This window comes from Miniopterus natalensis, chromosome 9 (assembly GCF_054644295.1).
Source record: "Miniopterus natalensis isolate mMinNat1 chromosome 9, mMinNat1.hap1, whole genome shotgun sequence".
NCBI classification, from domain to species: domain Eukaryota; kingdom Metazoa; phylum Chordata; class Mammalia; order Chiroptera; family Miniopteridae; genus Miniopterus; species Miniopterus natalensis.
Window position 1 is genome coordinate 30983567 of NC_142089.1, and position 14416 is coordinate 30997982.

The 14416-nt window shown below is 43.0% G+C and overlaps 1 protein-coding gene across 1 annotated transcript in view; it reads left to right on the plus strand.

The window, feature by feature from the left end:
• The window catches only part of SCP2 (sterol carrier protein 2), a 77148-nt gene extending 72622 nt beyond the window's left edge, over positions 1-4526 (plus strand). The window contains exons 15-16 of the mRNA XM_016210833.2: positions 143-222; positions 3528-4526. Of these exons, the coding sequence (XP_016066319.2) occupies positions 143-222; positions 3528-3623 (176 nt within the window). The 3' untranslated portion in view covers positions 3624-4526. The remainder of the gene's footprint in view (positions 1-142; positions 223-3527) is intronic.
• The last annotated feature ends 9890 nt before the right edge of the window (positions 4527-14416 follow it).

Sequence of the window (14416 nt, forward strand, 5' to 3'; positions counted from 1 at the left end):
CTGGGCTGCCACGGAGTGCTCATTTCCTGACTCTACTCTGGTCTAAATGTGATTCTGTTGCAGTCAGTTGCTTCTGACTAAACTGTATACATAAAACTGAACCGTCCCCTTTTCTCTTACCTTCTGTATATCTCTGTTTTAGATAAGAAGGCCGACTGCACAATCACAATGGCTGACTCAGATTTGATTGCTCTAATGACTGGTAAAATGAACCCTCAGGCGGTAAGTCTAAGGGCACTTACATCCTTCCAGGAGGTGGGTCTTCTAGCTCATTCCACTTTATCTCCTGCCTCAGTCTCTTGTCATAAAGTACAAAGTGGTCAAACCCACAAAACTCAGTGTTCACTTAACAAATGACAAACGTGTGGAGCAACTAACGTGCCAGACACTCCCCTGTGTGCTGGAAATGCCCAGACGAATAAGAAATAGTACTATGCTCAGGGCATCCACAGTTTGGTGTAAGACAAATCTGCAGAAGAGTAAGTGCAGCCAAACATCCAAAGTGCCATGCTGAGTGTGGTCAGGAGGGTGGGTGGAGGAACAGCCATGACTTTCTGGGCCCTCGGAAAGGCTCACAGAGGAAGTGACCCTGGAGTTGAGTCCTAGGGGTTCAGAAGTGAGCATTGCACAGGTGGGGAGTAGGAGCAGTCCAGGTGGAAGGAGGGAGAGGTGTGAACAAAGGCGTGACTTTTTTTACATTTCGTATCTTTGCCCAAGCTTTTGCCTGAGCTGTCCTTCCCTGATAACTCCTTGTCTCTCAAATTAAGCTCAGATGTTATCTCCAAAGACCTCCTTCCAAGTTATTCTGGAGCTGTAGCCACTCTCTCTTCTGTTCCACCTTCCTGGGCTGCTAGCTTAGCACTTGTCACATTATATGAATCTTAATGTGCCCCTCCTCCCCATTAGATTGTGGTTATCTTAAAGCAGGGGTGGGGGACGTCCGGCCTGCTGGCCATATCTGGCCAGTGAAATCGCTTGGTCTGGCCCTGCCAAGGCAACTGTAGGTGGGACTAAAAATTCAATAAATTTAGGAGCTTTTTTCATAGCTAATTTTTAAATTGATAATTTTGTATGGCCCTCGAGTGGTATTATAAATATCCAAATGGCCCTTGGCAGAAAAAGGGTCCCCCCACCTCGTCTTAAAGTAACAAACCACATCTTATTCTTGTCTCCAGCACCTAGCACATTGCCTGACCTTTTTTAAGTTTTCATAATTGCTGGATTATATTATATTTGTCTGAAAAGTATTTATGCCTTGTATAGATTTTCCTGGCCCCCAAATTGTCCAAGATCTTCTATATTTTTTAGTTGCTAGTGCTGAGCAGACTGCTGTATACTGAGCTTTCCATTAGCCATAGATAATAAAAAAGAAACTAAGCTGCTTTTTTCCATTGTAACTTTACTTTTTTTGTTGCCTCAGCCTGATTTGTTTTAGGTCTCATTCCTGTGGTCCCCTGATACTTTTAAAGATTGGATAAGACAACTAAATCTGACTCCCACTTGTATTCCTTTTTAAAATGCTTTTTCTAAGCAACTAAGCATGTTTCAGTTAATGCGTTGACAAACGAGAGATATGCATCTGTGACTTTTCAACCAAATACGCACCATTGGCACTGACATTTCCACCCACCGAGCCCGCTCCAAAAATCTGGACAGAACAGAGGCCACCACTATAGGAGCTGGCTGTAACTCTCCTTCCCACCCACTGCTCCTCATTCCACTGCGCACTCACTCCGTGTACTTCCTTGGCAGGGTGATCGGACTTCACACAGCAGCCACCCTCAGCTTGCTCAGTCTTATCTGTTTACCACCCATTTTGGAGAGTGAAGTGTCAGCTTGTTTTCCTTGAGCACCTGTTAGCACCCAAAGGAATTAAAGATAAAAATGACAGACCTTTCTATTAATGTGCTAATGGCCTTCCCTTATGCTCCGTAGAGGATTTGACTGGAAACCATTAACTGCAGTGGAAATTACAGTTTCAGTGTTTGGCTGCAGTTGAAACAAAGCAGTGTGCTCTCCAGCAGCAAGCACGTATGAAGAACACCTAGGGCCAGATTAAAATGATTCTCATGTCTGGATTCTCAAGAGCGAAGATTCATGTGTTCTCTATAATAATTAGTAAATAAAAAGTCATAGTCTCTTTTAATTTAAAAAGGGGAAAGATGGCGAGTTTCTCTTCTAGGTACCACTGGTCCATATTTTTAAAGGACATATGTTAAATATATTGTGTTCTGAGACACCTGACCTTTAAGTCATCAGACAGAAGGCTGTGTGCCATATAGGAAGGAAATATTTAGTTTGTCCAGACAGAGGAGGGAAAAAAAAAGAATTAGTCACCCTCACTAGAAGGTGTAGAAAAAGCAGGGCTCTCTGCATTCCCATGGATGAGGCGGAAGAGCTCCCAACTTTTTAATGTACTTGTTAAAAAGCTAAGACTACCAGGAACTTTTTTCTTCTGGCCCTTAATTATTTTAAGAATTCAGTGAAAAAGACTGAGATCATAGCAGGGAAATCAAGCTGTGTCCCCGATTTTGCAATTTCTCCAAAGTTTCCCCGGGATTTTGTTACATGATAGATTTAGTGAGCATCATGTGATCTAATGCTGGACAGTTGTTAAGTGGAACAGATCGTGGCTCTGCACTTCATCCTGCTGGTTTGATTCTTTTTTCTGAGCCAAAGATTAACACCAGCACCTCAGTCCTAGCAGGCTGCCTGGCCTCCCTCCCAAAGGATAAGTCCTTTATCGTGAAGACCAAAAAGGAAAAAAAAAAAAAATGGTGACATTTCATCCATATCGTATTCCAAGAGTCTCTAAGTGTGTTAAGCTTGTGCTTTTTCTCTCAGCAGACTTCTGAAAATTTCAATTCATGTTCCTGATCCACATGTAATGTTTTTATTTATTTTTTTAATCCTCACCCGAGTATATTTTTTTTCCTTTGCTTTTCAGAGAGAGTGGAAGGGGGAGAGAGAGAAAGAGAGAGAGAGAGAGAGGGAAAGAGAGAGAGAAACTTCGATGTGAGAGAGACACACCGATTGGTTGCCTCCCATACTCATCCCAACCAGGGCCGGGGATCAAGCCTGCAACCAAGGTACGTGCCCTTGGCCTGAATTGAACCTGGGACCCTTCCGTCCTCGGGCTGACACTCTGACCACTGAGCCAAAGCTGGCTAGGGCAACACATGTAATGTTTTTAAACAACCCAACCTAGCGTGAACCCACTAAGCCTAATATTTGGAAAACGTACCACCATTGAGGAAGGCAGGTAAAGGCAGACTCAATTCTAAAAGAAGACACAGTATTTGCGAAAGCTGTGCCTTTTGACTGCTCTTCGCAAAGTATGGCTTTTACAGTTTCTTCCTGTTGAAGAATATGGTTCTAAATCTATTCCAGGAAGCTGAGTTTCATACTTTGAAGAAAGCATAAGAGACCTGATAAATAAATGATCTCAGGACTCAATAGTATAGAAATATCAGCAATCTCAAAGCAAATAACACCAAGTAATAAATTTTCTTTCTTCTTACTCACAGGCCTTCTTTCAAGGCAAATTGAAAATCACTGGCAACATGGGTCTGGCTATGAAGTTACAAAATCTTCAGCTCCAGCCTGGCAAAGCTAAGCTGTGAAGAACTTCCTGTGCCTACCTTTGAAAATAAAGATGAGACTTACAGATATATATCCATATATTCACTGTCAGAACTTAGACTGAAACCATGTATTGGCAAATAGCATGAGATTTGTTTTTAAATGGGTGTGACCAATCCTGTTTTTCTCAAGCTCTGGGTGAATAGAGCCTGATGGTATACTACTGCTTTGCTGAACTGCATACAACTGTGCATGACAAAGTTAATACGGTAATTATGGTTTGGGGTAAAATTGAGTTTCAGAATAAAATTAGGAACAGCAAAATCCAAAAACTATGTAAACAAAAGCTCTCATTTTGCTTATGAAGTATATTTGAAGGTTGTTCTGCTGAAGGTTCAATTTAAGTTTTCCTTGGGAGAACTAGGGGAGAAACAAAATACCAGAAGCTGGCCAGTAATTAGTGTGCACACTTAAGGACCTTAATCTGTTTTCCATTAATAGTTTTTAAAATTCTGTACTGGGATTAAAAAAATTTAAAATTTTGGATTTTGTGCCATCAGAATGGTATTTTCTTCCCAAATCTAAATAAAAGAAATATGATCTGAGCTTGGGGGAAATTTTTATAGCTGAACACAGGCCTATTTTTAAAATAAAAATATTTTTAAATTAGTTTTCTTCTTGAAAAATCAGTGTTAAATTATTTTAATAAAATTTGCTTTGAGATGCACAGTTTTAAAATTATAATCTCATATTAATTTAAATTTATAAAGCTTTCAGTCCTTTGTTATAATTTTCCTTTTCATATGTTTAGTTTAATGATCCACATTAATCTTTCTTCCTAGTTTTTGTAATGCTAATGTTATTTCTTATAACTCAGTAAGATATGGGGTAAAATAATGCTTTTGAAAGAATGTTTAATAGAAAATTAAAATAGCTCTTCCTGATCTCCTTTGTTTTTGTTGCCTTTGTTCTTTTTGTTCAGGGTTGTCTAAATGAAGGAGATGAAGAGAAAGAGAAAGATTGAGGGAGTTACAATCTGTGTCACCTAGATGTTATCTGCTGGTCACTTTGACACAATCACCAGTTCTTGATTAGGGAGGCCAAGGGTTACTGTGGAAGGAGCACCGGACTAGGAGCCAGGAGTCTTGCTTCTCTTAGGCAAATAAGTAACTGCCTGCTTGGTCTGTTTGCTCAACTGTTAAAAGAGGGGATTTGAGTAGATGGTCTCCAAGGTTTCTTATGCTCTGATCTTCCTGTGAGTCTATTGAGAGCCCAGAAGAACTGGGAGTTATCCAGGCCCCACCTTTCTGATCTTAACACTTTACTTCACCTGAAGAAAGTCAGAGGCAAAAAGCCAGATGGTTTCATTTGTTTAGATGTTTTTGGAGCCTATGCTAATCAGGACTGTGGATCAGATCCCCTTAGAACATTTAGCTTTTCTGTGACCAGCAGAATAGCATTTGGTGATGGGGCAAGATGGTAAATTAAGCCAATACAATTGCTCAATTCCCATAAAATGAATTCAGAATGCAGACCTATTTCCTAATCATAGTCTCCTCTTACTCTGAGATGAAAGACTTCAAGAGAAAAGTTCTCACAAAATGTCTGAGTACCTGTAGTTTGTATTTATTTACTGCATCATTTTTGTCCGGGATAACAAGCGATACCTGAAACAGGCTTTAGGATGAGCCTGAAAAAACAAAAACAAACAAAAAAGAAAGCAAAAACTGGTTCTTGCAATAGAAATGTATTCATATAAAAGTGCAATTTATAGGTATAATAGAGAATTATTTAATGATAAAATATAGCAGCAATTTAACTTCTAGGGAAACATCATGATTTGGAGGAAAAGGGTTAACAGGTCTGGGTTAAACTGCTGCTGTTACTGATTTTGCTACTTGAGCAAGTTGAGCCTCAGTTACCTGATTTATAAAGTAAAGATATTAATATTGACCTCCTAGAATTATTTTAAAATACCTAAATTAATGTTAGGTACATCATAGTCATTCTTAGTTCCATCACTGTAAATGGGAGTTCCCTTCCTGTCCCCACCACTGTCTCTACCTCTTACCTCTGTGATATGTGATATGACGTCAGTAGTGGTTTTTTATGTCCCACTTTTAGAATCTTTTTTTATTCATTTATTGAACAAATATTTATCAAGTGCTTACCTTACACAGGGTGCTATATTGAGGGTACAGTGCTAGGCACTGGAGACAGTGGTGAGCTCCTCCCCTCACAGTGCTTACAGTCTTAGTGGAAGCGACCGTCAGTCAGAGATGAATAATTCCTACAGACTGTGGTGTGCTTGCAGGAAATGGTCAGGGTGCTGGGATGGAGAGTCACAGTGAGGGGTGAGGGGGACATCTCTGAGGAGGTGATATTTAAGCTGAGATCTAAAGATTGAGGAGTGAACCATACAAAGAACACTGCATGAAGGGCTAGAAAGGGGCTTGGCGTGTTCCAAAAATGGCAAGGAAGCCAATGTGAGTGGAGCACAGTGAACAGGAAGGTACTCAAGAGCTGGTGATATTGGAACCTGTTTGGCATGGTAAGGCATTTGCATGTCATTCTTAGTGCCGTTGGGAGCTGCTGAAGGTGTAGCTTCACATACGTTTATTTTTCACTCATGCTGCGTATCTACTTTGTCATGATATCCTCAGTGAAGAGCCCAGTCTAGTGGAACAGCTACTGTCTGGAGCATCGTGACCGTCATGGCAGAGGAAGAGACAAAGGTAAAGTACACATTGACTCTTACAGTTTCCACCCAGAAATGATCCATATTACTTTTGCTCCCATTTCATTATCCAAAGAAAGTCACATGCCCCCTACCCAACTTCACAATCTTACCATGTACTAGAAGGAGAGAATGAAGGTGGGATATTTGTGAAAGAACTGATGAACATCACAGGAGGGCTGTAAGCAGGGGAATGAAATGATGTAAGCTGTCACTGTAGCTGCTCTGTGGAGAATGTCCTGAGGGTAGGGGGCTGGAGAGTGGATGTCCAGGTGCAAGGAGATGCTGTCCTGGACTAGGGTGTCAGTGGTGGAAACAGAAGTGGAAAAGTAAGCAGAGGTAGAGCTGACTGAGTGTAGGGGCTAGAATGACTTCCGGTGACTGGCCAGGTGAATAGTGGGTCATGATTGGAATGATGAGGGGACAAGCAGGTTTCAGGGAGAGGGGTTGAAATAATAAGCTCCACTTTTGAACTTGTTAACTTTAAGATGCCTGAGAGATTTCCCAGTGGAAATAGCAAGGAGGATTTGCAAGGTGAGCTCAGAGGTAAGGTCAGCTTGGAGATGCATTCTGAAGTCATGAGCATAGGGGCGATCTTTAAAGCTACAGGAATGGCTGATATCACCTGGGGAGAGAGGAAGGGGGTTGGAATAAGCCTTGAGGAACTTCAACCTTTAGAGGTCAGGCAGAGGAGGAGGAATCTGGCAGTGGAGATGAGAAAGAGGGGCTAGAGAGGTGGAGGGAAATGTCCCAAGAAGAGAGTACAGTATAGCCCAAAAGTGGGGATGATCAGCTGTTTCCTATGCCCCTGTGAAGTCCAGTAGGATGATGTCTTAAAAGTGTCTATGGGATTAAATTTGGCAACACAGAAGTCACCGGTGATCACTGCAAAATCCGTCTCAGTGCAGTAGTAGGGTAAAAGCTAGATTGGAATTGGTTACATAAAGAGCTATGAGTAAGAACAGGAAAGTTCCATTTGGTAGTGATATGTTCAGTTTCCAAGTGATTAATATAGAGCAAGCACTTTAGCTAATACTTTTAGATCTAAATTAGGCCATCTTACATGTGCTGGTCTCTGTGTCCACCCTCACCAGTCTCCCTGCCCCCGCCCCTGCTTCATCCATTTGGCAAGTTCCTTTTCATCCCTTTCATGCCTTAGCTTTCAGGAAGCTGTCCCTGTTTGTCACAAATAAAGGTAACCATTCCTTTGTAGTAATTTGTTTCTGTCTCCCACTGAGCAGAGAGCTCCTTAAGGGCAGGGAGAACTGCATCACACATATCCGTTTTGATACCCCCAACACAAAGTCCTTGCTTACTGTCATTAAGTGAATAAGTAAGATAAACAGAATATTTTATATTCACAGGGGCCATTGCTGAGGATAGGAACCTTGTCACAGAAATGCATTCTCTACTACAATGACCCTCTGTTGCCCTGATGATGAAAGATACCATTAAAAATTCTCCGTTAGCCTGACCATCCTGCTCTTTCTTTGAAAATATTTGCAGCTTCTCAGAACAGAGTTCAACTTAAGATTGAAGCAGCCCAAAATAATAAATGTGGAAAGTCACTTTGTTGTGGTTTTATTGCATGTTTTTTAAAAAGTGGCCTAGTGGGTTCTGTATGCATTAAAGTCAGTGGTCTTGTTGCTATACTTGTCTAGATGAATTCCAACTCTCAGGCTTCTACTATCTTTGTTGAATATGTAGAAAAACAATGGAGAGCATGATTAGGAAACTGAGGGTTGAGGTGGGGGGCAGGGGAGTCACTGAGGTGTGATCAGAAGAATCTGGAATCAGGGCCTGTCTGCCTCCTGGAAGCTAAGTTAGGACAAGTCATTTAAGCTTCACCAGCCTTTAGTTTCTTCCTCTGCACACGGCTGATGCTGCTAATTTTTTTTGGTCTCTATGACAACAATAGAAACACTTATGTTATTTATCTTCATGTCTTAGTACTAATACAGTGTCTTCCAGAATACCCATGAATAAAAGTTTCTTGAAGAAATGAGGATTAGACAGTGATCCTTAAAGTTCTTTTTATTTTTTACTTATTATTTTTAAATCCTCACCCAGGGATATTTTTTCCATTACTTTTCACAGAGAGAGGAAGGGGAAAAGGGGAGAGAGAGAGCAACATTGATGTGAGAGAGACACATCAATTGGTTGCCTCCCGCAGGTGCCCCAATCAGGGCCGAGGATCGAGCCTGCAACCAAAGTACGTGCCCTTGGCTGGAATCGAACTCGGGACCCTTCAGTCCACTGGCCAGTGCTCTAACCACTGAGCAAAACTGGCTAGGGCCCTGAAGTTCTTTTTAAATGGTAAAATACCTTTTCAAAGGTTCAGTCACATATAAATATAAACTTCTATTTTCCTTGTATATATTACCTTAGAAAAAAGAAATATGAAATTAAATCCTATAATTAACAGCTTTATCTTCTGAAACTTAAGCAGTTTCAGAAAATAATACATTTAGAGCAGCCTGGTATAGTGGAAAAACTTGGGGCCCATCAGATGAGGGTTTGGTCCTAGCTCTGGCACTCACACAGCTTTGGGACCTTGAAATAATGACTCTGAGCCTGTTTCTCCCTCTGTAAAAGGGGAATAATAATGCCTACCTGTTGGTTGTAAGAATTAGCAATTATAGCTGTAAAAAGTCAAACATATAGTAGGTATTCAAGAGCTAGGTGGTGCCTAATGTTATTTGAGAATTTTAACGAAGGAATTTATTCATTGGAACATTTTGTGACAACCCTTTGAATTCGGATAATTAGCTGGTTTCAGGGGACAAGTTCCATTTTTTATTGACTATCTACATTCTTACATTTTCCTCAAGAATCATCAAAATTTAATAGTATCTGTAACTGAGTGAATGAATATAGAATTATTTGTCTGATGTTCAGAAGTTTTGCATTTCAGCCAAAGGTTACGGCTCTAGCTGCCATGGCATGGTTGCTTTTTGAACACAAAGAAGTTGCTTGATGTTGTTGACTAGGGAAAAAAAAAAAGGTAATCAGCCAGATTGTACCTCTGGGTAAATTACTCTGTGGGATTGAGTTTGTTTAGTGACCACACTGATATGAATTAGGAATTCGGGTTATCCTACTAAACAGCTAATGAGGGCCCTGAAAGATTTATGCACTATCAGGAACCACAGCCACGTCTGGGCAAATTTTAGAGTTTTTCTCAAAAGAGAGTTACAAAATCTACTGGAAAGGTCCAGTATTAATATCTATCTGGAGACTGCTGCAAACAAACAGCTCTTTAGTTCTTGGTAAGAACAGAGAATATTGGGCCAAATTTCTAGCCCTTAAGAAATGTGGCGTCTGATTCCATTTGGCAGGAAGATTAATTTGGTGTGGAATTTTAGCCAGACTTCTTGGAGAAATATATTTTTTAAATGTATCATATCCAAAACTTACTGCAAAAAGTGATGTCTATTTAGTCTGTTCTATTAATAGTCATTTAAATACTTTGTAAATATTCACAGCGCTGTTTTCAGCAGCATATAGTAAATACTTGACCTTTTAGTTCCTGAATTTGTGGCCAAAAGCTTTTATGTAAAATTGGGGGAAATTCATTGTCGTCTGCTGTTTATTTAAATTGCAGGCAGAGAAGCAGTACGTGCTATAGTTTTCTAATCAACTACCAAGTTGGTTATTGTATGATTCAACTTTTAGAATATGGCACCTTCTGTAGTGTACAGAACTCTTGGTTCAAGATTAAACACTTCATTAGAACTTAAATAGGTCAGACATGACGACACAGCAGTGCAAGAGAAAGGCTGACTTAGGTGGGCTGGAAAGAGACCTCAGCCTGGCAAAATGATACCCAACAGTAGAGAGTGATAACAGTTCACAAATATTTTAGAAACTGAAAGACCAAATTGGGGAAGGAATCCTTTTTCTTTGTTATTAGAAGTAATGGGAAGAAACATAGAAAGGGAAATTTCAGACTGAAAATCAGGTGAACTCCTTGACAATAAAAATTGTCATGAGTGGGCTGCTGTTCCTAAACCCAGCTGGCACTTCACTGGGAAAGATGTACCTTAGCAGTGGCTGAGAGAGCATCTCAATGGGAGGAAATAGTTCATTGACAGCCACTCTTTGAGGAGTTCTCCTTTCGCCATTTATCAAAGCCTGTTTTTGTTCTACAGGCCTGAAAGAAGACTTGATCCTTCTTATATTTACTATACCCTGACTTGTTCTGTGACTGGCTTAAAATCTTTGGAAGAAACAGAAAGAATTCAAAAGCTTTTAAGTTTTCACAGTGTGAAAGCAGCCTGATTTTCTTTTGATTTTTCTTTTTTTTTGGCCCACTTTATCTTAAGGTAGGCTTTTCAAGCCACAGAATGGTAGCTGCAGAGTAGGACTCAGCTCTCCCTGGAGTTGGAACCCAAAGACCGGAGTTTGACTTGTGGCTCGAGTACTTGTTAGCTGTCACCTGAGCACGTTGCTTATCCTCTCTGAGCATCAGTTTCCTAAAATGAGAAACTAGTATTATCATGCTTATTGCGAAGATCAAGTGAAATGATGTGTGGGAAAATGCTGGTGTGCCATGTATCGGTTTTAGTTATTAATGTTTGTATTAGTTTTCTATTGCTGCTGTAGCAGATTACCACAAATACAGTGGCTTAACACAAATTTATTATGTCATAGTTCTATAGTTCAGAAGTCTGGGTGGGTTCAGCTGGTTTCTCGGCTCCAGTCTCATGAGGCCAAAGTCAAGGTGTTGGCTGCCCTGGACTCTTACTTGGAGGCTCTGGGAGAGAATCTGCTCCACGCATTCAGGATGTTGGCAGAATTCAGTTGATGCTGCCGTGGGACTGCAGTCCCTGTATCCTTGCAGGCAGCCTGGGGTTGTTCTCAGCTTCTAGAGGCTGCCTGCATTCCCTTCACCTTCAAGGCTAGTTGAGTCCTCACATTTAAATCTCTCTGATGCCCCCTCCTTCTCATCCTACCTCCAGCTAGATAAAGTTCTGTTTTCAAGAGCTTGTGTGATTAGGTTAGGCCCACCTGGACAATCTGGGATACTCTCCCCATTTGAAGGTACATAACCTTAACTATATCTGCAAAGTCCCTTTGCCATGTAGTGTAACAGATTCACAGGCTCTACAGATTAGGGTTCAGACATCTTGGGGGGTTCATTCTGCCCACCACAATGATGGTGTTTGGGGGCTAGAAAGGGACCTTACAGAACATAAGATAAGGCTCTTGCCCTGGAGGGTTTATAATCCAGTGGGGGAAGGAGATGAAAACATAATACACAGCAGAAAAAGTCCAACAATAGTTTGTATGGGATGTTATAGGAGCCCAGGAGACTTTCTGTCCCTGACTTGGCCTGTGGTTTTCCCACCATGCCCTGCTTGTTATGTAATGTCTTTTATCAAGATCCTTCAGATGGAATCCATATACACAAAACAACACCATGTGATTTGATTTCTAAATGTCCAGAAAATCAAGCTGCTGCTGTAGCTCAGTATTTGGGACTCTGCTACTAAATAAGGAAAGGTTTTGAGTCCTCAGCTCAGAGTAAAAGGAATTGTTTTCTTCTCTGATGATGAAGTATAACAACACCTCATCTCCCCTTATTTTGTTCCTTATATCCCCTTTTTCCTTATCAGACCCTCTTGAAAGTCTCCTTGTCCTTCACTCTTAGCTCTCTGGCCATCTGCATGTCTTTACTCCTTCCCTCTTGAGTTTCTTACTGTTTTGAATTAGAAGGCACTAATCCTGGGCAATGCAGAGGTTTCTGTGTAATACTTGCCCCTTGTCATTTCTATTTTAATAATGTTTCCTGGATGTTTAGTCAGGTCTTGGTGATGGTTTGTAATAATAGCCACTGCCTTTAATTGACCACTTACCATGTGTCAGATGCTGTGTAGAGCCCTATGCTTCCATGTTCTCATTCATTAGACGTTCAGTAAGGTGTAGGTACTATTTTTATCTTCCTTTGGACCCAGCTGGGATTCGAACCCAAGTCTAAGTCCAAAGCTGGTTCTTGACACTATGCACTTAAACAGGAGCTGAAACTGAGGGGCTGCATAAAGGAGCCAAAGCAGCCAAGGAGATTCAGGAAACCTACACCTCAAACTTAATCCTGTCTTTACAGCCCTTCTGAAAGTTAGAGGATTTGCTTCTAGAGCACCACAATCGCCTCCATTTTCCACCAGAGACACTCAGTGATTCCTCCATATTATACTTCATACATGTGATTTTAGCTCGTGTCTACAGCACTGGACAGCCACAGAGTAGGTGTGGGCATGCACTGGCTTGGCATTCCACAGAAGAGCCTATTTCTTGGGGTCGGGGAGGGCGGCTGGATATGTGGTGTGCCCTCTGGCTGGCCTCAGCAGTTACAGGAAGCAGAATGCCTTCCCCACAGGGTTGGGATGATTATGATATTTAAGGATTTAACACGGTGCCTGGCACTTAGTAGGCGCTCAGTATGTGCTGTTTCTCATTGTTCTTCTAGTACGTTTTCTTTCATTCATGGGTACCTTGTTCTAGCTCCACTTGACTCTAAGCTCAGTGTTGAGGAGATATGCGCATCTCTGTGTTGGCCCCTGTCCAATCTGTGAATCATACCAATGCTCATAAGTTTGAGCTCAGAATTAGAATATGAGACCAAAGAAGGAAAAATATTTCCCCTTCCCATTCTTGCTAAATTCTTGAGTTTTTGAGATAATGGAAACGGACAGTCCTCAGTTCAAATCCAGCCTCTGCACTTGCCTGCTCAAGTTTACCTGCCTGTTTGCATCATGGAAAGAACTTGGGCTGTGGGGAAAGGTAAACTTTGCCGTTTTACTCACTCATTCACATCCTTTCTAAGGCTCTCCTTATTGGTGAATGGAGACAACACCCATTCTTCTCTTGCAGGGTTGTGAAAATTAGAGAGTAATGCATGTGGTACAATCACCATGTGGCTGCAGAAGCCAGTGAAGGGCCTGGAGCTTTTACATGAGCAGTTCATCCGTTCGTTCATTCATTCATGGCCTTGGCAATTTAGGTTGAGTAAGTGATCCCAAGTTTGAGTTACTTCTCCCTGTCCAGTAGGAGACAGCTGGGTAAGGTAGCTGTGGGTGCCCTGCCCACAAGGCCAGAGCAGGTATAAGGGGAGAGCCTTGTTAGGCAGTGGAGGTGCCAAGTACCACCTAAACCCAGCCCTACCGGGTACAACTGCCAAAGCCCCTGGCGCCAAACAGTGTTGCTTCAGCTGCTAGTAGTTAATGCTCCTTGAGTTGGAAACGTTTTCAGCTCCTGGGAGCAACACGGTGAGGGCTCACTCATCACCCCCATTGTCTCCCTGTGACTGGGATCCACATGCACCCTACTCCCTGCCCAATTTACCTTCTTTCAAGGCTCAGCAGGCTGTGAGACCAGAGCCAATGTGGGGGTAAGGAGTGTGGGAAGGGCGGGGAACTTTTCCGGGAAGGGACTCAGCCGGGGCTTGGCTGGCAGCCTTGTTAGCCACGGCCCAGGACCCCAGGGTGGGAGAGTGAACAGAAAGGTACTCGCGCCTGGAGCGGTTGCAAAATTTGTCATGAGGAAGAAACTGAGCTCAGAGGCATTTGATGGAAGGGGCCCTCTCCCCGTCCTTCATGCAGGTCTGGGGCCTAAAGGGGGTCCAGTTCCACTGCGGAAGGCTGGGAACTAGAAAGCGTTGCGGGCCAGACACCCCGCCTTTCCAGTCTCCTGGGGTGTGGTGGGAGGAGTGGTGCGGCGGCCCCGGCAGGGCCGAGACGGGGAAGGGGTCGGTCCGGTGGCTCTGCCTCCCGGGGAAGTGGGTCCAGGCCAAGTCCAGCGTGGGGAAGGGGCAGGCCTCCCCTCCCGCGCCTATGGGGACCCTCCGCCCGTGTCCGGAGGAGGCCGGAGTCCAGCAGATGCACGCGGGGCGGGGGGGCGGGCGGGGGAGAGGCGGGGAGGAGAAAACCCACAACAAAACTCGCGGCGCCGAGCTCACGGCTCGACTTGAATGGAAGGAGCCCGCGCCCGCGGAGCGCAGCGGAGAGTCGGGGGAGCGCGTTCGGCCGGCGGGGCGCGGCGCGGCGCCGGGACGCAGCAGGTACCAGGCGCGGGCCGCCGGGTGGGCCGAGGGGTCCG